The 23,130-nt window shown below is 35.8% G+C and overlaps 1 protein-coding gene across 32 annotated transcripts in view; it reads right to left on the bottom strand.

Moving 5' to 3' along the window:
- Window positions 1–23,130, bottom strand: part of NRCAM (neuronal cell adhesion molecule) — a 69,226-nt gene that overhangs the window by 40,365 nt on the left and 5,731 nt on the right. For 16 of the 32 annotated variants that reach the window (XM_057403690.1, XM_057403680.1, XM_057403677.1 and 13 more), the window contains 13 exons: window positions 21,002–21,198; window positions 19,983–20,105; window positions 19,436–19,606; window positions 18,929–18,985; window positions 16,751–16,862; window positions 14,326–14,510; window positions 12,779–12,910; window positions 4,864–5,007; window positions 3,555–3,666; window positions 3,023–3,189; window positions 2,792–2,939; window positions 2,137–2,261; window positions 1,211–1,240 (listed from right to left, as the gene is read on the bottom strand). In XM_057403690.1, the coding sequence (XP_057259673.1) occupies window positions 1,211–1,240; window positions 2,137–2,261; window positions 2,792–2,939; window positions 3,023–3,189; window positions 3,555–3,666; window positions 4,864–5,007; window positions 12,779–12,910; window positions 14,326–14,510; window positions 16,751–16,862; window positions 18,929–18,985; window positions 19,436–19,606; window positions 19,983–20,105; window positions 21,002–21,198 (1,703 nt within the window). The remainder of the gene's footprint in view (window positions 1–1,210; window positions 1,241–2,136; window positions 2,262–2,791; window positions 2,940–3,022; window positions 3,190–3,554; window positions 3,667–4,863; window positions 5,008–12,778; window positions 12,911–14,325; window positions 14,511–16,750; window positions 16,863–18,928; window positions 18,986–19,435; window positions 19,607–19,982; window positions 20,106–21,001; window positions 21,199–23,130) is intronic. The other 16 variants (XM_057403684.1, XM_057403689.1, XM_057403683.1 and 13 more) reach the window with 2 other exon arrangements.

Here is a 23,130-nt window from a genome sequence, read left to right on the forward strand (position 1 = left end):
ATATTTGAGTTTGTCTACATCTGATTGCACTGTTATATAAAAATGTAATGAGATGCAAAGAATTATGAAATGCATGTTTAGTTTATCTTTAAATGATTATGGGTGGTTTTCTATTGCAACTAGAAGTATTTTAATAAAAATCTGAAAATAAGAAAGCATTCACATCAAAGAAGCTTTGCTAGAGTCATTACAAATATTTTACATGTGAATTCAAAACAAGTATAGTTGAAACAGAAACTAATTGCAAGTTAGGCATTTATTTTTTGCTGTACTCTTGATAAATCCTGAAATACTATTGAAGCTGTTAATATACATCTTTAAAGGACATAAAGATGTAATTGTCTATCCCAAATTGCTGAAAATAATTAATTACATGATTTGTCGCCAAAAAATCAAGACTAATGAGGAGGTTTATTTAAGAATACATAAGCATTTTCACTAAATATGCTAGGAGTTACATAAAAGTGCTTTAAACACTCAAAAGTGTTTTAGGCATATTATATCGTATTTTAAAACCCAAATTCAGAAAAAAAAACAAACAAAAACAATAAAAGCACAAATCAAAGGCTTTATACTGTCTTTATACTGCATCTGACACATTTTTTGGGGGTGATTTCAGCTTTTATTTAAAATTCCTTATTGGCAATTTAATCAATCATAAACCAAACTGGTCAATACAGTCCTATCCATTTTATGAGTGAAGTAAAATGAAGACAAATTATGAAATAAAGCACAAAAGACCTACAAAGCTGCCATTAGAAGTGGCAACAAAATAAAAACATACCATAATTTGGTTGGTACAAGTTCTTTGATAGTGAATTAGATTTTAATGAACAGTTGGATTTATAGAATCATAGAATAGTTAGGGTTGGAAAGGACCTTAAGATCATCTTTTAGATCTTTCATTTATTATATAACTAAGCTGCATTACAGTGTACTCTATTGAGAAAACCATTATCACACTGTAATCAACCTTAGTTAAAAATAATTTATCTCTCAAAATCATTTATTCCCTAAAATACAAAGCAGCCTGCACTGCAAAATTCCAAAGTCCAGTACTCCAGTAATGAAGCAGTTGGTAAAATGGGATGAAACCACACACACACAAGAACAGAGGAAAAAGAGGACAAAAAGATGCTGCACTTTGCAATAGGCAAATAAGAAATATATCCAACAGATGATGTAGAAAGAAAACTTTGTATTAGTTTACCGTAGATGATAGCTGGAGTTGGGGGAGCAGCTGAAAAGAACATTAATATAAAGTATTTAATAAGTTAGTAGCCAAAGGAACAGAATTCTGTAGGTAGTTAAAGACTATAATTATTAGAGACAAAGAAAAGTTAATACATTTAGAGGAAATGGCTGATTTTATATAATACGTTGACAATTTTTCACTGAAAAGTTATAAAAGTATCCTTGAATGTTTTATCCATTTTTTTAAATAAGGATAGATTTAAAAAATAAAGTAAGCAATCTTATAAAATCTATTAAATAAGTTCTAGACATTTGGCAAATGAGATACAGTAGTATGTCATTCCTGTACAGGCATAAGATCACAGCACAATTTTAAAACAGAAGCATACTTCACTCTGAATCTCAGCCTGAGCTCAGATAAGAACCATTCAGAACATTTACTTAAAACTTTCTCACAGACTGGGAGAAGGGGCGAAGAATGCATTTTGCAACAATCTGCAATCATTGAAACTGAGCAGAGAGAACTATTTTAAAAAGAAAATCCTTGGAAAATCATACAACCAAGCATGCTCAGTCTTTCTGAAGCATAATTTAGCTGCAAAAGAGATTCCTGACTTAAAATGTTTATGTTCAAATTCTCTGCAATATGTAATCTACTGTGTTAACTCAGATGTGGTCCAAATAAAAATCTATAAAGCATGAAGCTAAATATGTCCTGTAGGTAATGGACTCTCTTGAAAGTAGCTGATTCAAAGGCAAACTTTAGATTAAGCCTATATTTTTAAAACACTGACACTCATTTACAAATAGGTGATGTTTCCTTTGTCCTATCCTAGAAACAAAAATGATATTTGTGCTTTTCATTTTAAATCTAATGCTGATTTCATACTTAACAATAATAAAACACAGTCCTGCTACCATAAAGTTTGAGAGTATTCTTACCAACAACAGTAAGCACAGCACTTGCTGAAACACTGTCCAGAGTAGTATTAACTATGCAAGTGTATGTTCCATCATCTTTATCAGTTACATTCATAATGGTCAAGTTGTCTTTACCAACTAGAAACCTGTAAATACAACAGATTCAGCCACTCATTTTTCATTACTGGTACTGTTATAAGAAACTGGCATATGACATTACTAAATCCCATATACTTGTGTATTCAGCAAATATCTAGATGGCAATATAAGCTATGGGACTACCTCAGCTTTTTCTACATTGCTTTTGACCATCTTCCCACAGTACCTGTCTATCTTAATGTACTTTTATTTCCAGATATACTCAACTTTATCTGAGATCTAGAGCAAATTTTTTTCCCCTATCTGTTCAGCTTCTCATACCAGTTATCTTCCCCTCACAATTGATATACACAGTCAATGTACACAAATAAAAATTTTTACATCTCATTCGTTTTTAATTCTACCTTAACATTTTCACCATGATAGGTAAGTCCTTTAGTCACCAAATACAGGACAGCAATGATTTTAACAGTCTTCTTTGGAAAATGTCAGTAGGTCACTATGTTCCTTTCAAAGATAGGAAAAGAAGCCGACAAAAGAAACTAAAAAATGAAAGAAAAATTATTTTTGTCCATACCTTTCATCATCTGGCAGCTCATCATTGTCCTTCAACCATATAACAGTTGGTAATAAGGTAGAATCATGCTTTATTATACACTCAAATGAAACTTGGCCATATCTCTGAATCACCTTGTATTCTGGCTGTTTAATTATCACTGTTGGATCTGAAATTTAAAATGACTATTAGATACTGAGAAAGTCCGAAATTCTATACTAATCTGTGATGAAAGAATGATTCATTTCTTACCTTTAATTTCCAATTGCACCTCATTTTGTATCTTTCCTAATTTATTCCTCGCTACACATGTGTAAGCACCAGTACTATCCTTTTGAGCCACCGGAATTTCCAAGGTTCCATTATCATGGAAAATGTACTCACTTCCACGCAAGATGCTGCCTTTCACTCCCTTAAACCTTTATATAAAAATTGGTATCATTATCTGACATCAGAGTTAAATTATGTTGTATTTTATTATTAGAAAATCCAAACTTGGGACTGCCACATTAGAATATATAGATAGAATCACATAATAAAATTTAGACAGAATCATAGAATGAATTTTACTTTACTTTTTAGGGACATCTTAACTATGTTACATATATGTACGATTATGTTAAGTATATGTAATGTTGTATTAGCATATTATAATCAGCATTTATTTAAAAACACAGTTTTAAGATTGTAAATAGAGTAAATTCAGTTTTAAAGCTTTAAATGTTTGTTTCCATAGATATAATTGTCTCTTTTATATAACTTAAGGACAATAACTGTAGCTCACCATTCAATTTCAGGCTTAGGAGAACCAAAATAAGCACAGTCTAGCAATGCAGGACTATCTGCAATGACTTGATACAGTTTATTAGCAGGAGTTAGAATCCTTGGTGGCTCAGCTGAAAAGACAAAGATACAGGTACAAATATGCAAGGACAAAGTACTAAGACATCCAGAATGGCCTAAGGAATTATATGCTATCACACTTCCCTGTGGTGACTTCTGATCTCAGTCTAGGTCCAAATACACTCTACTGCCAGTAGCCTGAGGAAATGTTAATGTAGGAGAATTATCTTGGAAAAACAAATGCTTCTTCCCTGTTTACAAGTAATAGGGATGGGCACGAAAGACAACTATTTCAATTGAAAATTTAAATCAAAACACACTTTAAGAAAAGAAACCCCTGGGAACAGACTGAACTACATAATTTTGAACAAACCTGCAGGCAGAAAAAAGCTAAAATGCATTTTTTGTGAAACACCTACATTTTCTTTCATTTAAAAGATAATGACTCTCAATCAAAACACCTGCCAGTTCCTGCAGGAGAGTCTATAGAGTCCATTCTGCTTAGGATTTTCTACCAGCTTTGTTAAATTCAGTGAGAAGAATTAGAGAGGCCACAATATCTTCTAACTAGAAACATGCTCTTGGGAGGCCTTGAAGAAAAATGCATAATCATGCCCCCTTGCAACAGCAATTCAGAGATCAACTATTTAATGGATCCAAACCATTCACAGTCAATGACACTGTGCTGGAACATACTAACTTATTGAATACTAATTCCTGCTTTATTTGTTATGCTTCTTATGGTCTGCTATGAACACCTATCTCCAACTCTCCTGCCCTGCGCAGGGACACCTTCCACTAAGATTAGGCTGCTCAAAGCCCCATCCAACCTGGCCTTGAACACTGCCAGGGATGGGGCAGCCACAGCTTCTCTGAGCAGTCTGTTCCAGGGTCTCACCACCCTCATAGTGAAGAACTTCTTCTTAATATCTGATCTATATCTTCCCTCTGTCAGCTGAAATCCATCCCCCCACTGTCCTATCACTACATGCCCTTACATAAACAAACAAAAGATATAAAGTTTCTTCCATTTTTTTTTGTAGCTTTCACTACTATCCTTCTTACTTAGGAACAGTGAAATTCAGAAATATCCTACAAAAAACAAGGTACACCCTTGCCTTTTACAGGGCTTATGAAATACATCCATTCCCACTGAAGACCTTGAGCAAGGCTTGAGCTTGCAGTCCCTGTAGCAGCAGGAAACACCTGAATACCCACAAAAATTGAAAACTATAAAATCTGTTTCTTACCCAGAACATTCACAAATGCATTTGCTAGCAAGTATCCATATTCATTAGAAGCATTGCACTGATAGACAGCACTTGATCTCTCTTGCACTTGTGAGAAAATTATGGTATCACCATCCACCTTTCTGCTGGGATCTTCTGGGGCAACTGTTGGTGTAAAGAAAATAAATTGTTTTTCCTAAGCTGCTGTTGGATGATATGTTACATACTGCTGAAAAGAGGAAATAATTTGGAAGACTAATATGGCCTTTCTTCTGTTTTCCTGGGTGACAGTTGACTGGTTAAGGTGTGAATCTGAATATGATCAAGGAAGTTCTTCCGATTCTACAAATACTTAACGCAGGATGGTAGAGTTACCATTTCTCGGGGGAAGGCGGGGGGGGGGGGGGGGGGGTGTTCGTTGTTTCTTTTTCAAAGAAGTGAGTTTGAGATCATATTTTGCATGTAATACAGAGGAAAATACTGTTATGACAAGATCAGGTAAATACAGACAGCATCTAGAAAAAAAAGCAATACTTCTGAATGTCAGAAGAAAATGCTGTTAGAATGACACAGTCCTCTGTGACTTAAAAGTTTCAGTTTTTCAAATCGATTTTAATACCACAAATTATTCTCCAAATATAAAAAGAAACTTACTCAGTTGAAAACTATCTTGGAGTAAAGCATAAGCAATTCTTTCACACAAAATCAAGAAACAGACTTCACAAGAGCTGCAATTGTAGTTCAGTAGGTGGCACTCTCTCCCTTATATAATAATTATACAGTGCCAGTTCCTCAAACGTTCTGTAGTAACCTGAGCTGTCAAACAGCTCTTGCATATCAGAAGAACCAAGACTATCACCAAAAATAAAATTACAAGATATTACTGAAGAATAATAGCTGTCAGTTATGATACAATTGGATAGAGAGGTAAAACGGAGAAAACACTTAGCTTGCAACACTACGCTACATAAAAATGCACAAGATATAATTCAATATTTTAAGAAAATGTTATATAAACCCAGATTACTATAGTAATATTGAAAATTAATTTAAAATTTATATACCAATATGAAAAATAAATGCATATATGCATAAAGGCATGCATCATAGTTTAGTTGCATCATCAAAATTGACACCCTTATGTTTTGCTGGAGCTTGAGAAAATAGGTATATTTGTGGAATATATTTTCGTATAAAATCATTTCTCATTTCTTCTGTTTCATAGAAATGTTCTGTAAAGTGACAAAACCTTTTGATTCAGACAATACCTCAGTACTCATCTGTAAAGAAAATGGAGAAATTTCTCCTGTACTTTCTCAAATCTACTGACGTATCTATTACTGAATTCTCTAAGAGTGAAGAAACCAGAGGAAGCAGCCCACAAATCTGTGCTACTGCTCATGGGTATTTCACCCATGCATTTACACTTGCATGTAAAGTAATTACATCAATTTCCAAACATATGCCTCAAAGAGCAGTTTTCAACTCCATTTTTAATTCTTGTTTTCCATCACGCTGAGTTCATATCAATATTATAAATTCAAAAATTTTGGAAAGGTAGAGAAAGGTACTACTGGAATTTTAAATGCTATGCTATTTGTATAGCTATGCTACACTGGAATTTTAAATGCTATGGACTTCTGGATTGCTGGCACTTATTTTTCTCCTCTTTTGCTTTACTTTCTATTGCGTTCCACATTTCACATTGCTTCCCATTCTATGTAAATGCCATTTTCATTAAAAGATTCATGGACTGAAAATAGACAGAGGAGGTGAGTAGCCCAGCAGGCAGGCCAGTCAGCTGTAAGAAGTGGTCTGTTTCTGCATACAAATCACCATTAAATGCTAAAATACACGGAACCGCCTTCCCAGGAGGTAGGAGATCTGCCCACAGGCATTCCAATCACAGCTACTGCCTGCCCCAAGCTCTGGGCTGCCCTTCACTCATGCCTTCTGAATCCTGCAGCATTTTCTGCCCACAAATCTTTAATGGGTGCACAGATTCACACACACACACATACTCCCGTATATAATACCTTACTGATGATATAGCCCCTGATGGTATAGCCCCTCCAGAGAGGTGGAAGCCATTAGTTCAGTCCTCTATGACTGAAGAAGGAAGTGGATCTTAAAAGAACAATCTAACCATTAAATTACCATATAAAAAGAAGGGTAGCATCTTCCTTTCCCACTGCTGTATTTATGGGGAAAAAGATATCCCTCTTCACTTATTTGAAGAAAAGGAGGTAGGCACCTGCTCTCTCAGAAGAGCTTTAAGCTGTGGGTCCCAAGAGGAAAAAAAAAAAAACAAACTAAAGAAAGTGTCAGGATAGTCAATGCTTCCTTTGACTGGTCTGGGCACTTGCATGCTGAAGGGCACTGTTTTCAGGAAGCTCCCTGTTGAGACTGGCACCTATTCAACAGTCTGTCTTCTTATATGCCTCATCCTCCCACGCAGCACCAACAGAACCTGCATGTCTGCAGCAGCAGAACAGAATACATCTTCCCCCATGTACTGCTGTAAAAGTTAAATGTGGTATCATCCAGCTGCTTTTATGATCTTAAGCATGCACTGCTGCACACGCACACACAAAACTGCTGAGGCTGGAAAGGACCTCTGGATATGGCAAGGCGACTCAAGTGTTTCTCCGTACAAGGATTCTAATCACATTACAGGATAGGTACACAAAAAGGAGAAAATGCTTTTGACATCTTTGACAAAACTAATTTGCTGCTGATAGGCAAAATGGCAGAAAATTCCTTAATACTTAAAAAGCGTTTGTACAATTGGGATAATGAATTATGGGGATTTGTTCTAGGAGTTCTGCTGATGTAACAGACAGTTGAGCATATGACCTGTAAAACAACCAACTTTTCCTCTCAATAACATTGAATCTTAGCTCATGAATGTGTTTATGTCCTTTTGAACAAAGACCCGATTGCCTGTTTTCACCCAGTTTTTCCATCCCTTTGTATAATAAGACAGCTTCCTGACTTTGTAGCCACGTACAGCATATTCCTGTACAGAGAATGTATAAATAATTCACTGGGAAGGACGTATATACCTTTGATCGTAATTCTGTAATTTGCCATTGTTTAAAAAAGCTAATGTAAAAACCGTCATTCCTGAAATCAGAGTTCCTTATATTGTTACCACACTCTGAAACACAAAAGAGTATGAGATCCATCTCATGTAAGTTCTTAGCACTGCTAACAGACTCCACGTCCCAGGAAGCACTGAACTAAGGTGGATTTTGATGCCCGAGAAGTATGATGTAACCTGAGGTAGCATACATTTTTTTCCAGAATAATGCTGGAGGTTATAATTATAGTTTGTAGGGTATGTGAGTACTAACTGTTTCTATTCTATAGTGAAAAAGCTGATGTTATCTTCAGATGATTCCTCATGGCTGAAAACAAGCTGAAGAAGAAAGGGACAAAATGACTGCTCTTCCCTGTATCAAAGAGAACACATACATCTTTGGCATGTAAGAGCTAATTTTACCTAGATAAGTAAAATGTCACAGAAAAACATAATGAAGAATAATTTCTAATTAGAAAAGAGAAGAAATATTCACTAGTGTCTTTGGATGACTGCATCTTCTTTAGCAAGTCAAAGTTATGAATCAAAAGTAAGGAGTGCCACTATGCATGTATTCACAGCGACTACACGACTGTTGGAAAACAAATGTATTATAAAGTCTGTTGTTTAAGTGTTATAGTACTCAGTCACTTATTTCTTTAGTAAAGCTGAGCTATCATTTTGCATCAACAGCAGAATACGGGTTTCTGAGAAAAGCTGAGACAATTATTTAGTTTAGATTTTGTAATGGATGCACTTCTATTAGAAATAACTGAACTGTGGTCCAGGCAGATGCACAGCAAGCATACCTAATCAAGGTTAATCCTACATATGAGGCTATCAGTGAGGACTCAGCATCGACACCTCCCCCACCGTCCCCCCAAAAAAAACAACGTTTGGCTGGAGACTGGGCTGATAAGTGGACAAAACTGCATAAATACAGCAGAAAATCTGACTACAAATCACCCACTTCATGTTATAAATACCTGTAGCCATCAGGGCCCATTGAGCTTTTCCTCCATAGCAGCTGACTGCACAACCATGATCTCCCCTTAAGCAGCGATTCCTCAAGGCTGAGAGACCCCTTGACTTACACCAGACACTGATGGATTGGTAAGTGACATTTTTTTTTTTCATGCATGTAACATTTAAGACACTTACAGCTTATGTGATCATCTTTGTATCTAATACTGACTTTAAATGTAATAAATAGCAGAGCACTGACTGCCAATCCATCACTACTTATTAAATATTATACATACCTAAATCTCCTGATTAGAACTCAATAAACTAGCTACTACATCAGATATGTCTAAGTGATCTCTGACTCTTCTGAGACAGATTTTTATACCAAATATTTGTTGTAGTTCTATTAATTTCATCCTTAAATTCCTAGGCCAGATGCACAGTTCCAACAAAATGACAAGCAGAAGCAGGGACTGAACTCCTCAGGGCATCAGAATCCAGCAGTTTCCCCCACCCTTCCATGTCTATGGTGTACTTGTGTGTGTACTCACAGAGAACATGATGGATGACAAATCTCTGAGCCAGGGATTATCAAGGCTTTTCAAGAAGGAAATCTAACGGCTAATGTTTCTCCTTAAATTCAATGTGATTACTAATGGAGACTAACTAAAACCTAAGATTCAATGTGAAATGTGGTATAAACAAGTAAAGAACATTCTGAAAGAAGTTAAATAGTGCCTTTCAGTGCACTACTTTGTATAAATCTGTGTATTTAATATTTAATAGCTCATCATGAACTATGAATCACTGAACCAACAAATTTGTCTTTTGTGCAGTATTTGCAATGCCTTTCTGAGGCCCAATTATGAAAAGTGCTTCCCCTTCCCAATTAATCTGGGTTGTTAGGTTCTTAAAAGTTGAGATACTTTATGCATGGTTTCCCTTTGTAAAACCATGCTGAATATCTAAGCAGTATAACACAATAGTTTAGGCAGTGGTATAAATAATGCAGATCTTGAGTGTTAATTGAAGCACAAGGCAAGACAGAGACATGGCCTGAACTTTCAGTTGTTACTTGCCAAAGTAATTCTAATTGACCTCAACGGGACTGTGCATCTGAGTTCAAATTACTCCTGTGAGTAAATACTAGCAGGTTAGGCCCTTACCACTCCACCGTGTCCGAAACAGTTTTCAGACACGCTGGAGTTTTTCTTACAAGCATTATTGTTGAAAAAGATTAATTAAAATACTTCAAAGAAACCCAAAATCTTCCTTCAGAAATATCTTTTTACTCTGATTAATCTGGAACAAAAAGAATTTTTTTTATAGGTGCTTAAGATACACATTTTTCTTTATTTTTTCCCTTTTCCCTATTGGTATTTAAGCCTCACCCTTTGACTGAGATATGGACAAATGGTTCAACATTCCCCCTTCCCTGTCTGACACTATTATGGAAAAACAAAACTGGAAGAATTAAGCATCTCCCAGTTGTGCTTTCCAACAGAAAATTAAAGTATTGCAAACAGATTACTGGGCCACAGGAGGCACACTGCGGGATATATGATGACAGCAGGGCTTTGAAATTCAAATGTAGCTCTCTTTCTCTGAAATCCTTCCATGGGTGTAGTTCTAGCAGCACTGCCCTGAAGCTGAAACAACTGCTTTAGTTTCCTTTTACGGTAATTTACTAATCATTCAGCTGGAAGAAGAGGGCCTCAATTCTATAATTTGGTAACAAGTGAACAAAAAGGCACACTGTACTTGGTAGTTTCCAGACCAGCTTTTGATAATTCAGAATAATACAACATCACAAGAATCTTATGAACTGCACTTTCTGCGATCGTAATACTTCTTTCTTAGATGCCCTGACAGATTCTTTGTACTGGAACCAATTCAATCAACTTGCAGTTAAATACTGAAGGTGATAAAACTTCATCTTCCTTCAGCAGTGAAAGTGGCCTTTAACATAAGGCTGAGGTATTTACTTATTTCTTGGTTTTATTTTTTTTCCTCTACTGAGGTCGAGTGAGTAATTTAATTAAAGTCACTTAATTTTTACTGAGCTCCTTTCAATAAGACTCTGAGCTGATTCCTCATGGAAGACCAACCAACATATGCAGCCCTTGTATGCAGGAAATTTGGTGGCATCCAGCAGCTGCTTCTGAAAACTTTCTATTCCTTAATGTTTTACTGCTATCCTGCAAGAATGCAGAACACATCATTGCTTTTATGGAAAATGTGCCAGTCTGTCATTTGAATAGCATGTCCTACAGCTTTGACAAGGCAGCAGTGTGAGGCAAAGGTTAATCTTATGTCTAGGTGAAAACGACTTTACTAGTCAGGAAGCCTGAAAAGAAGTTATACTATCAGGACAGCAGAACAAAAGTCTCCTCAAAACAAACCAAAAAAGCAAAAGGTAAGTATGTAGAAAATAGTAAGGAAGTTGAGACCACCAAAAAGCCAGACAGGAAAGAGCATGACATGTACCAAGCTTCAATTATAAGGCAGGCATTGTATATATTTACATACAATGTTTATAGAACAAAATAAAATTGATATTTTCCTGCAATACAACTGTTTATGAGGTGGTTAATGTCAGCTTATGGAATTTATTTAAGTAATTTAACCAAAGATCTCAATTTACATATAATTAGGATTCCTGAAACAGGTTCCTTGCTGAGTATTTCTATCCATTTCCTGATATATCCTTTTTTTCTTCCCAAAGTTGCATATTTTTCTTTCCAGTTCATTTTAACCTCTCTTGTATCCCAAATACTTTGAATATATCTAATGAGGATTCTCGATTACCTGTTGCTTTCTCCTAGATTCTCACTGTACAGAATTTTTCTCCATGTCCCAAATTCTGTGATGTTGACTTCATCAACAAACTTAAATATCTGCTGAAACTCCTTAAAGTTACACTGTCATACTTTCAATAGGTCAGCACTGACCAGTATTTTAGAGCACATTATCTCTCATGAGTCAATAGGGCACATTGTCTCTTTTTATATTATCATTTTGAAAGAGGAAGGATAAAGGTAGAAGAACCAAGTGTGATTTTATGGTACAGGATATGTAGACTGCAAAAACAACTGACCAGACACTGTAGTGTCCTCCAGCAAGTTTTTCTCAAGTAAAGTTGTGCTATATGCAGCAGTTATCCTGTGTCTGTCCTACAGCATTGCCAGTCATAACACTGCAGCAATTACGTGACTCAACCAGCAATTCAGGGTTTCTTTTCTTACCCATGCACACAGAAACAGCTGTTTCACTGCCACAGGGGTTCCTTTTCTTTGACACCTACTTGGCACAAGCTGTTTGCCAAGCACTTGCTGACACATTCATTCCTTTCTCCTGCTGCTGCTTTTTAGTGCTGAAGCCTGAAAGTCTCAAATACACTCCAAGCTGCAAATCCTGCAGAAGTGCTCTGTGCATCCACAGATATGAAAACTTAACTTTTTATGCTACCTTTACGATTCCTAGGCAAAGTTAGTGTTGCAGGGGGGCAGCAAAGGACAGATCTAACAAACATGACTGCCATGGCAACACAGTGGTAAAACTTACATCCCAGCAATAGCCCTGTAAAAGAGGCATAGCAGTGCTATGTTAGTATGGCCCCATCTCCACAAGGATACTACCAGCTGAACACTAGACAGAATAACCAGGAGTACAGTCACAGATTTTCGTGTGCTCAAGCACATTAGAAGCACATTTTGTTGTTCCACTTTTACGAACCACAGTATTTTTATCACCTCATTTATAATTTAGCATTACCTGTCAGGCAAGAAACTACTCAAATACACAGTCTTCATTTATATTTGAAAAAAACACCCTGATATTCCTCATATTCTCTGACTCATTCTCCTGTAAAGCAATTAAGGATCTTACTTGCTATGGGAACGCCATTTGCCAACCAGCTTATACTAGGCTTGGGGTTGCCATTAGCTCTGCAGATCAATGTCCCATCTTCTCCAGGAGACAAGACTAAGTTTCGGGGTGCTGTTATCCAGTATGGGGCAGCTGGGGTTAGGAAGAGAAACATAGCAATTATTTTTCAAAATTATATACAGAAAATCACAAGGCACAGTCATGGTAACTAAAGGTAATTCAAACAATGCAAGTATAGAAATAGACTTGCAGTTAAACTGTTAATTCCTTTTTTAATATGTATATACATATGGGTTACTCAGTGATTAACTAGTAGATTGTACTTTGGCTAAACTGAGCCACCGGCTACCCACTCCATTAAAATTCTGAGATAATCAACAAGATGTTCTTTGTTTCATTTAGGGCTGCCTGCTTTGAATCTAATTTGCCTTTCTTACAGAAAGCAGAATTTATCTGAGTACGGCATCTGCAGAGACTAGAGTGGTCTTTTGATTAATTTCAGAGATATCCATGCTCACAGAAGTTAAGCTGTTAAAAATTAATTCAGGTTTTATTACATGCCAAAAGTGAAATTTAGAAATAGTAAGATACTCGGTCTCGCTGAATTCAATGGGTGATTGCAGTGGGGTCAGATGTTTACCTGAGACAGCTGAAAACATACAAGGATCACAATGAATGGAACACTGTCCTTATCAAAAGATACTATGTCTCCATCTATTTTGCAATAAATAACCACAAATAGCATACGTTATCACATCTTGCAATTAAATTTCAGATTTTGGATTGATGGACAGATGCAAACAGAAAATTAAACTTCTGCTCTTAAAAGGAGGTTGAATGTGATCATCAAATGATGCTGATCTACAACAAAATAAATGGCTATTTAGCATGCAAAATAAGCACTACAGCTGATTATTTCAATGACTAATTAGCTGTCATTCCAATCTTTTTTTTCACGGCATTCAAAACATACTTACAAATCCTATTTGGACAACCATACTATGTTTTAGTACTAGTAAGACATCAACATGGTCAAAAAATGATTAAGATAGAAAATTGGAAATGTCAAACAGGAGAGGAAAAGGAAGAAAAATATAAAATAATAAGATAATAGTAAATAAGAAGAGAAAGAATCTGGGCTATATGAATGGAGAGCAGAAAAGATAGATAAAATAAGGAGATGAAGAAGTAAGATGGGGGAAGATATAAAACAGAAGAAAGAAGCAGTCTAATAACAGATAATCAAAGGATCAAAAATAAATGTAGCACTGGTATAAATTAAAATGATTTTACTACTGTCACTGTACAATCTCAGTTTAGCCTGATGCTTTGTGAAATGACATATTAAAAAAAAAGAAAAAGATATTAAACATTGTAATGTCCTTCCAGTGCTAGAATTCAGTTGGTTTAATGATGATTTCCTCAGGGTTTGGGCTTTTTTTTCCATTATCATTCTTCCTTTCAATTATATTTTATCTTAAAAAGCTTAATTCAATCTCACATTCTGGACACTGAAAGTACTACATTAAGGATTAATTCAGTATTACCTTTCACAGTTACTGAAATGACATGATGAGCAGAACCTAATGTATTTCTTGCTATACATTTGTAGTTTCCAGAGTCAGCTTCTGAAACATCAATAATCTTGAGAGTTTTCTTAAAGTTTTCAAAAAAGGTTCTGTTGGCTGGCAGCTCCCCACCCTCTTTAATCCAGCGGATTACTGGTGTGGGTCTGGAGAAGCAAACGCACAGAGTAAATTTAGGAGCTTGAGAAATGGAACATGTGAGTTCAATTCATTAATGTTTTGAACATATGCTTTACAAATAACTATTTTAAGAGCCTTTACCCAGATTCTGGGACATGTCCAGCAAATGTGCAAAATGTGCCAGCATTTGTCTCTAGGAAATGACAAGTGTCACTAACATTGTCAATGGCCATCTGTTCATAGGCTTCATAATTATTGAATACATTTGTGTGCTGATCAGTCTAAAAACCCTGATGGTTAATAAATGAAGTGTATTTCAAATCTTTCTGCACTTATACTATTAAATCGATGCTCATGGTGCTTTAAAAGATAGCCTCTAGATAATGACAAGTTTATAATTGTCCTTTGTGTGAGCAATTTCCTAATGCTTCATGGTTGTCATAAGTTTTACAGCAGAGCTGTAAGGAGATAGAAATATTTCCTACAAGGAATCAGGAATAAAAGGTCAGCGCAGAGTCAAGTATAGCTTCTTGTCAATGAACCATGCCTAAATCTTGGCTATGCCTCATGTTGTCCACTGAACTTGGAAGTCAGCCAAATACACGGATATATTTCCAAAATGACAAGAAATTACAAGGTGTTGCTTACTGAGTAGAATATCTTATCTCAAATAGTAATGAATCAAGACAAATATTCCCTTAGTAGTCTAGTATCAGTTACTTTGTAGCAGAGACACCTAGCAAAATTGACTTCTAATTATGGTATCAGTAATTAGGCACAGTTGTTTTAAACAAAATCTGAACCTGGCCTTGTGTGGACAACTATGTAACCTTCCCTCATTGAATTGTTTTTTTCAGAAAACTACATGACAGCTAAAGGCACAAAGACATATAATGTATAATACTCTCCCCCGTTTTTATTCAGCCATTTTATTGGAGTTTGGATCACTGAATACTTGTATTTCAGAGTTGTCAAAAAGCATGCAACTATACTGCAGAGGAAGATTACCTGACCTGATGCTGCTGCTCCCACTCCTAGGTGTAGTTTTGCCAGTGGTGCTCATGCAGACACCTGAGCAGACCACAGCTGTCACAGAAACACTGCACTGATGCTTGTATAAAGCTATGCCAAGCTGTGCATGAGCGTGCCCTATGGAGCTTAGGCAAGTGAACATGTGCATGATGCTGTGCTGCATCATTTATGATTATTGGCTACCTCAAAGCACTCTGCATTATATGCTTCTGTGCATTGTAAACATGTTTACAGTGTTTAAACTTCTACTTCTGCAAGACCCAATCTATTGGGTTCCTACTTCTGCAAGACCCAATCTATTCTCAGGTTTCTTCCTGACAATGAAACTTAATTAATTCATAAAGTTAAATTGGTCTTTAGTAATTTTCTACCTGCACAATAATGAGCAGAAGCAAACTTGAATTACATTGAAAAAATAAGTACCAATTAAACTCAATTACAATGAGAAACTGGATGTAACAAACTAAAGGTATGTTCTAACAGCTCCTATCTAGCTGATCTACTCTGTAATTATTAGCATAAGACTAGCAGACTCTTATCAATTTTTATATAATCTGAGAACCTAAGAATTGTAAATATAGGAAAAACCACCCCAGAGGTTTTATTCCTGAGTGCAATTCTGCAGATCTGTGTCCAAGTTTACCCCATGGCATTTCACACAATCAAAGAATAGTTAGGGTTAGGAAAGGACCTTAAGATCATCTAGTTCGAACCCCCTGCCATGGGCAGGGACACCTCACACTAAACCATGTCACCCAAGACTCCGTCCAGCCTGGCCGTGAACACTCCCAGGGATGAAGCATTTATCACTTCTTTGGGCAACCTATTCCAGTGCCTCACCACCCTCACAGGAAAGAATTTCTTCCTTATATCTAACCTAAACTCCCCTGTTTAAGTTTGAACCCATTCCCCCTTGTCTTATCACTGCAATCCCTAATGAAGGGTCCCTCTCCAGCATCCTTGTGTCCTTTAGAAAAAACAGTGGTACAACCTGAAACCCCGTATCCTGGGGATAAGAGAAGGCAGAGGCCATACTTATGTCCATAGTCAGTTCTAAAATCTGCTCATGCCCAAGTAAGTGGTGGACACCCTTGAAAGAGCTCTTTCCATTTTACAATTCTGCTTCTTTGAAATATATAAGCTTATACAATAGTAACTTTTTAAACATCTCTGAAATGTTTCCCACTGTTTCTGTATTTTTATTTAGAAAAACATTGCCTAAAAGGTAACTCACAATCCAGCTGCAATGCACTCCAACAGAAGCACATTTCCTCTGAGTTCCACTTTGGTACTTGTGCTACCTGTTGGTGTTAACAGAACCGGCTGCCTCTCTGTAACTGGCCTCGCTGAAACAAGAAAAAATAAAACAATTCTTTTCTAAATATAATTTTAACACTGATCAAGTACATACATCCATTATCACACTGTGGACAGAGGTTTTGCTCCACATTGGCCATTTAATTAAAAATCATTGTGTTACACAACTACACAGCTTGACAAATTAGTTTTTTGACAGACATATCTCAGCCTGTTAAATGCTACAATTTTCAACTCACACACAAAAAATGTTATTAAAGATTGAAGCAATTGATACATAGGTTTTTCCTAGGCAACTATGCAGCCTTAATCCTAAGCAGCCTCCATTCACTTCAGCAGAAATAATATGGAAAATAAGAGGTCACTGACGGAAGTGACAGTGCAAGACTGAAAGTTACCAAAAATTTCTGGGCTTTCATTGAAACACAAATAAAGCAAAGTTATTGTATTCTGAAATAGAAACCAAGCTGATAAAAGCTACAGTTGACTTTGTAATATGCTTTGTTCAATATTTTCTAGGCAATGTGAAGTGCCTTTTCAGAAGTCAAGCCTTGTATTCTCCTCCTGCCATATATTAACTTCAAGCTGTTCCTCAGACTGGTAATAAAGAACCATTGATTAGCCCACAAGAAATAACCACAGTAAACAGACAGCTATAAATATAAGACCCATTTCTGACATCATACTCTGTTGGCTTTTGAAATATTATGGTATTTCATGTGCCTACATGGAAGTCACAATAAGAGTGCTGTCTATAGTAATAGAGTGCTTTCTGTAAATATCCTAGTGTTCTTTTATATCTATTTTAAACTATAGGATTAAATCGCTCTAAACTGCAGTAGCAGTCTGAATCTTTACAGTAGATTAATGCATTCTTTAAAAAATGTGATCAGAAACATAAACTCTTGTTTATTAGGGTACAAGATTTACTGCCAGATTAACATAAATACAACTTTAATGCCATACGTGCTATGAATTTCTTAAAAAACAGAATACAAACAACTTAAAGATGGGAGAAAAGGGTGGTCTAGAGTCAAGATCACAGTTGATAGTCACAGGCAGTAACTAATCCACCCAGTTTCAGCACTGCCAAGAACCGCTGACTCATTTTGCATGTCTACAAAAATTCAGAAGAATTACTTCTGGTATTTCTGAGTTGTGAGACAACTGAATGGTGTTTTCCTCACTAACTGTAGCTAATGTATCGTTCTGTATTCAGGTACATAGCTCTTGTTTGCTCCCAAATGACATCTTGTTTTTATGCAGAGAATTAAAACATTCTGTGCCCCTGAGTTATGATTTAATATGCACAAAGCCTCATTTGACAAGGAAAAAGACAAAAATAGAACAAATATCATGTATTTCTACCTATCTCACATAATATCAAGTGGAGAGGCTAGAACCTCAAGTGTTACAGTATCAGTGCTGCTCCAAAGTCAGCCTCATTAAACATACATACACCTGTTTGGAAGGGTTTAATTCACAATATACAAAAGACCACTCAACAGAGATTAATGTAAAAATCAGCTTAAACATCAGACAAACAAAACTCATCTTTTCCCTAAGAAGTTATTTATGCAGAGAGTATTAAAGTGTTTAGATTTTAATTAATTCCAGTTTTACACTCATGAAACATGTTAAAAGTGAATGGTACATTCAATCAGCTGTTAAATGTGAACTGCATCTGTTAAATGCTTAGTTGTTGTTATTATTATTATTATGCAGCATGTGATATTGAATAGTCCTAGTGATAATGAACACATTTACTATGTAAATTGGAGGACAAAGAAGCAGCACAGTACAGAAGAAATCAAATAGGCAATTTTTAAAAACTGCCCCAGTGGGAAAGGACTCATTTTTTGCAACAGTTTATATTTTTTATGAGCCATACATTAAAATAACATTGAAACATTAAATACTTGTATGGATCATACTGTGCAGTCCCTTTCTAAAGTACGTATTATCACCAGCACTAATAGATACCTTTATTAGAAACACAAAAAGGAGCAAAAGGTTAAGTAGCCACGGAGGTGAAGTTAATTAACTAAATGCTACTGTGAAACAAGGAGTATCAGTGGGGACCAGTGTAACTCACCACCATAAATATCAGTGTCACTCAAATTAGCAGCTATAGTGTCATTCAATGAATCCACTGAAATAAACAAAATATCGTGAAGAATGCATACAGGAGGGATAAATCAAAGTACTGGGAATCAAAAGGTGATGATATGGCCACGGTGAGTTAATCAAATGATTGATTAATTTGTTTCAATAGTTACAGTAATCATAGTAACTTGATATTCTTGGATATGAAAACCATCTGAAAATTGTTATTTTCCTTATACTGTATTGTTTCAAAAATTCAAATCTTACAAAACATTGTTTTAAAAGACAAAGCCTTATAAAGGGAAAAAAAAATTACAGCTTTTAAAACGAATTATATGTCAGGAAAACTGGAGATTACTTTTTACGATTATACAGTAACGTAATTTCTTATTCAGAGTTAAAATGACAAAATTCCCTAGCATAACATTACTTCAATTTGGCAAATAACTTGACGATTCTGGATAAATAGCATGTAATTAGGTAATGCAATACCTACTTGAAAAGACTTTTACAGAAATGGGTTGTTTCTGCTGTATAGTTTGTGTATGATTAAATCTTGCATAGCAGATATAGTCCTCCCGGGTGTCTTCTGGTTGTACATTAGAAAAATAAAGGTCTCCATTTAGACCTTGGGAAACTCTCTCACTTTGAGGCAGCCTTTGGAAAGCTAAGGGAAAACAAGAACATGCTTATCTCAATTATAATACACATTCCATCATTATGATCTGCAGACTCCTCATTTGCTCGATTACACTGTTTGTGGGTTTGTAAATACAGACCCTTCCAAGTTTCCTCTCAAGCTCCCTTGTCTTCCCATTCTTCTCCAGCAGGTTAATCTACAGCTTACATTAAGAACTCTAGCTGCTTTTGGCTTCATGCTTTTGGACTGCCTGTCTGCTTATTCCTTTGTTTCTACAGAAATGAAAATTCTCTGAATTTTAACCTAGAGGCAAGACCCATCATCAGTGGTCCTGGTATGCAATGATAAACTGTGTAGAAAAACTGCAAAAAGTGAACTAATTTTGCATAAAAAACAAACTCACCATTGTCCATCCAAAATATTATAGGTGGTGGTAAGCCAACAGGAGGTCTGCAGTGCAGTACTAGTGAATCACCTTCTCGAACCTGATTTGGTTCTAGTTTCTCTTTCGTCCACAAAGGGGATCCTACAGAAAGTCATTTTAACACACATAAAAACTAGGGATTGATAAAAATTCCAGAATCTAAGGAAAAAATGTACCTAATATTCCAGAAAACCAGAGGAAATTCATGCATCAGAATGTTGAGTCTGATCATGCTTACTGAAGATTTAATTTTTGCTGGTTTTTGTTTTTTTCTTGGAAGAAAAGCAGGGTTTCTTTAAAACAAGTTGTACAACAATGATTTCCTGAAAGTATTATCAATGGATTAAAATTATTTTGGCTACCCTATAAAGATTCTGTAATAGTATTAGTTTTAACTACAATAATGGGGGGGAGAAAAAAAAAAGCAATGCACTAAATTAGAAATAAAAAAGATAACCTTCATGAAACAGTATTATACACACATTTTTATTGAACATGTGAGAACAGCACATTTTAAGCCGAGAAGCTTGAAAAACTGATCTGAGATAAAAAGCTGTAGAAACAGTCTACCATTAATCACAATTTTTTAGCTTTATCTTCCTTTTGGTCCCAATCTGTTCTGCATTAAAGCTATTATTAAAATTATGGAACAAATTCAACAGAAAGAGAATACAAATTGTCCTCCCTAGTTACCTGCATTAAGGATTTATACTTTTTATTCTAATTGTAGAATCGTATACATAACCCAACTTTAGATATGGTAAGTATTCCAGACATACAAAAAAAAAATCAGGAAAGCATTTTGGTTATGAAATTTTCTAAGGAATACTGAAGAGAACATGCAATACCTTATTAAATCTGAATATCACAAACTATACAATACTAACATGTTGATGATTAAACTTTTAACACAGAGGAAAAAACAGGCAAAAAAAAAAAAAAGGAAAATGAGGAATCCAAAGTGTTTCACATTTTATGAACATAAAAGTTTCACTTACTAGAGGGCCTTATTACAATATTGTTGGAAATGGCTGCTCCTCGTTCATTCCTTGCTGTACACTGGTATACTCCTTCATATGCTTCTGCCTTCCCACCATTCATAATATTTATGACAAGGGTCCCTGAATTTGGTTTCATTGTTACCTGTGCATCTTTATCTATATCAAAATGAGTTCCATTGCGTGTCCAGGAGAAGCTAAAATATTAAAAACAAAAAGAAATTTTCTTCTTCAGTTTCCTTTTCCAGATTGTACGGACAGAAAGAAGAAAAAAGTAATTTTCAGTAATACACGGTATTTTTTCTTTAGCAGATAAGCAAGACCTGCTCCCAAACTAAATTAACTAATAAAGTAATAGAGCACTTTTTAATATCAGAAATCTGGCAATGCTTTGAGATAAAAGGCTTGGCTGAACTTGTTAACAGGAGCCATTTCAAAGGCAATATTAAAAAAAAAACATTAAAAAGATTCTGAAATTAATTGTATATGGAAAAGAACTGATTTTCTTTCTACTAAAGATGATACAGTAACATCTGCACGAACTGATATTGCTAAAGCTGCATTAGCATTTCCATTATAAAACCTATTGTTGAAAGGGTTTATAAACCTGCCTCTAAAAACTTGCTCTGGGCTGAAATGTGTCATCTTAGGCCCCAGCAGGAGACCATTTCTTTAATTGCTTTGGACATTTTAAAGTTATGCAAGTGAATTAAAGACTGTGGTAAGTTTGATTTCACTCCTCTAACACAAGCAACCGTGATTCTTTAAATTAAATTTAGCAGTCTGATAGCCCATAATTACCCTAGTAAATTTATACTGGTGTTACTCAAACCAAGAGATGCTTTGAAAAGTAGTCACAAAAAATTATGACTATTAGAACTCATTAAAAAAAAATTTAAAAAGCAGTCTGCAGCTTAGACTGCTATAAACACCAGCTACTTACCTACGCTTTGTTAATGTGAAGTGCTGTGAAGAGCTGAACACTGACAGGTTCAAATGCTATGCACAGCAGTTTTCTTACTTGTTACAGTTCATCTTTGTAATCTTAAACACAAATGCTATATACACCTACAGGTTAGAATGCTTCCTAAAAGTAGAAACTTAGAATAAGATATTTTCCAGTACCTTACAAGTGACTCAAACTGTGCACTGACAACTATGATTTTATTTCTGCAGTAGGAGGGCAGCACTGGACATGCTATTTGCACCTTGTGGCAGGGATGAGCAGAAGAACTGGACCTGACCAGCAGCACTGCAACATACTGCAGTGTTTTGGGGAGGAATACCATGATAGTGAACCAATGGTCAACCTGCTCCTTATGACCTTGCAGGTGAAGCTGTGGAACATGGGGTTTCTGTAATCCTCTGCTACCAAGAACCCTGAAGGACAGAGAGAACTGTCATATAGCTCCAAATGAGAAGTGGCAAGTGTGGTACAAACACCTGAATTTGAGATAACATGAAAGTCAGAATCTTTGGTTCTCAAGCTACAGGTAGCAGCACCTCCATAAACCTTTATGCCAACTGCTTTCACCAATAAGAGGTTACCCAGTTTTAACTCTCTGGGCTGAGAAAGTTTATCTTCCATTTCAGAGCTTTGAAGCAGCTCAAATTCCAAGACACATTTGCAGGTCATCAAGACTGATGGATCAGAACTCTTATTATAATAATTATTAGTAGTTATTATTGTTATAACTACAATAGTTATTATTATAACTATTGACATAAATTATTTGGGTGTCATATTTTTAAAGAAGCAAAAATAAGCATGAGTTTATAAAATGCTTAAACCATGACAACTCATCAGAAAATTCTGCACTTAAATCCTGCCACTTCCTCTGTAGTAGGTGAACAAAGAGAGAGACAAGGTTTGATGGGGGAAGATGAAGTTGTACAGCCACAAGCCCTGGCACACGACTCAGGTAGGTCAGTCTCACAGACACTGCTCTTGTTCTCTCAGGTAAATGAAAAGGCATTCAAGAGAAACACCTGCAGAAGCAGTACAGTTGTCCCAAAGCGCACAATAATCATCTGATCCTTCAGGTCAACACCCAGACTCTTGAGACTGGCATTGTGCCTGCTAAATTAAAATGCTGCTAAACACAGCAGCTTTATGTAACTCTTGCCAG

Source organism: Pezoporus wallicus, unplaced genomic scaffold (assembly GCF_028554395.1).
Source record: "Pezoporus wallicus isolate ANWC-B61680 ecotype Strahan unplaced genomic scaffold, APGP_CSIRO_Pwel_v1 contig_7274, whole genome shotgun sequence".
Classification (NCBI taxonomy): Eukaryota; Metazoa; Chordata; class Aves; order Psittaciformes; family Psittacidae; genus Pezoporus; species Pezoporus wallicus.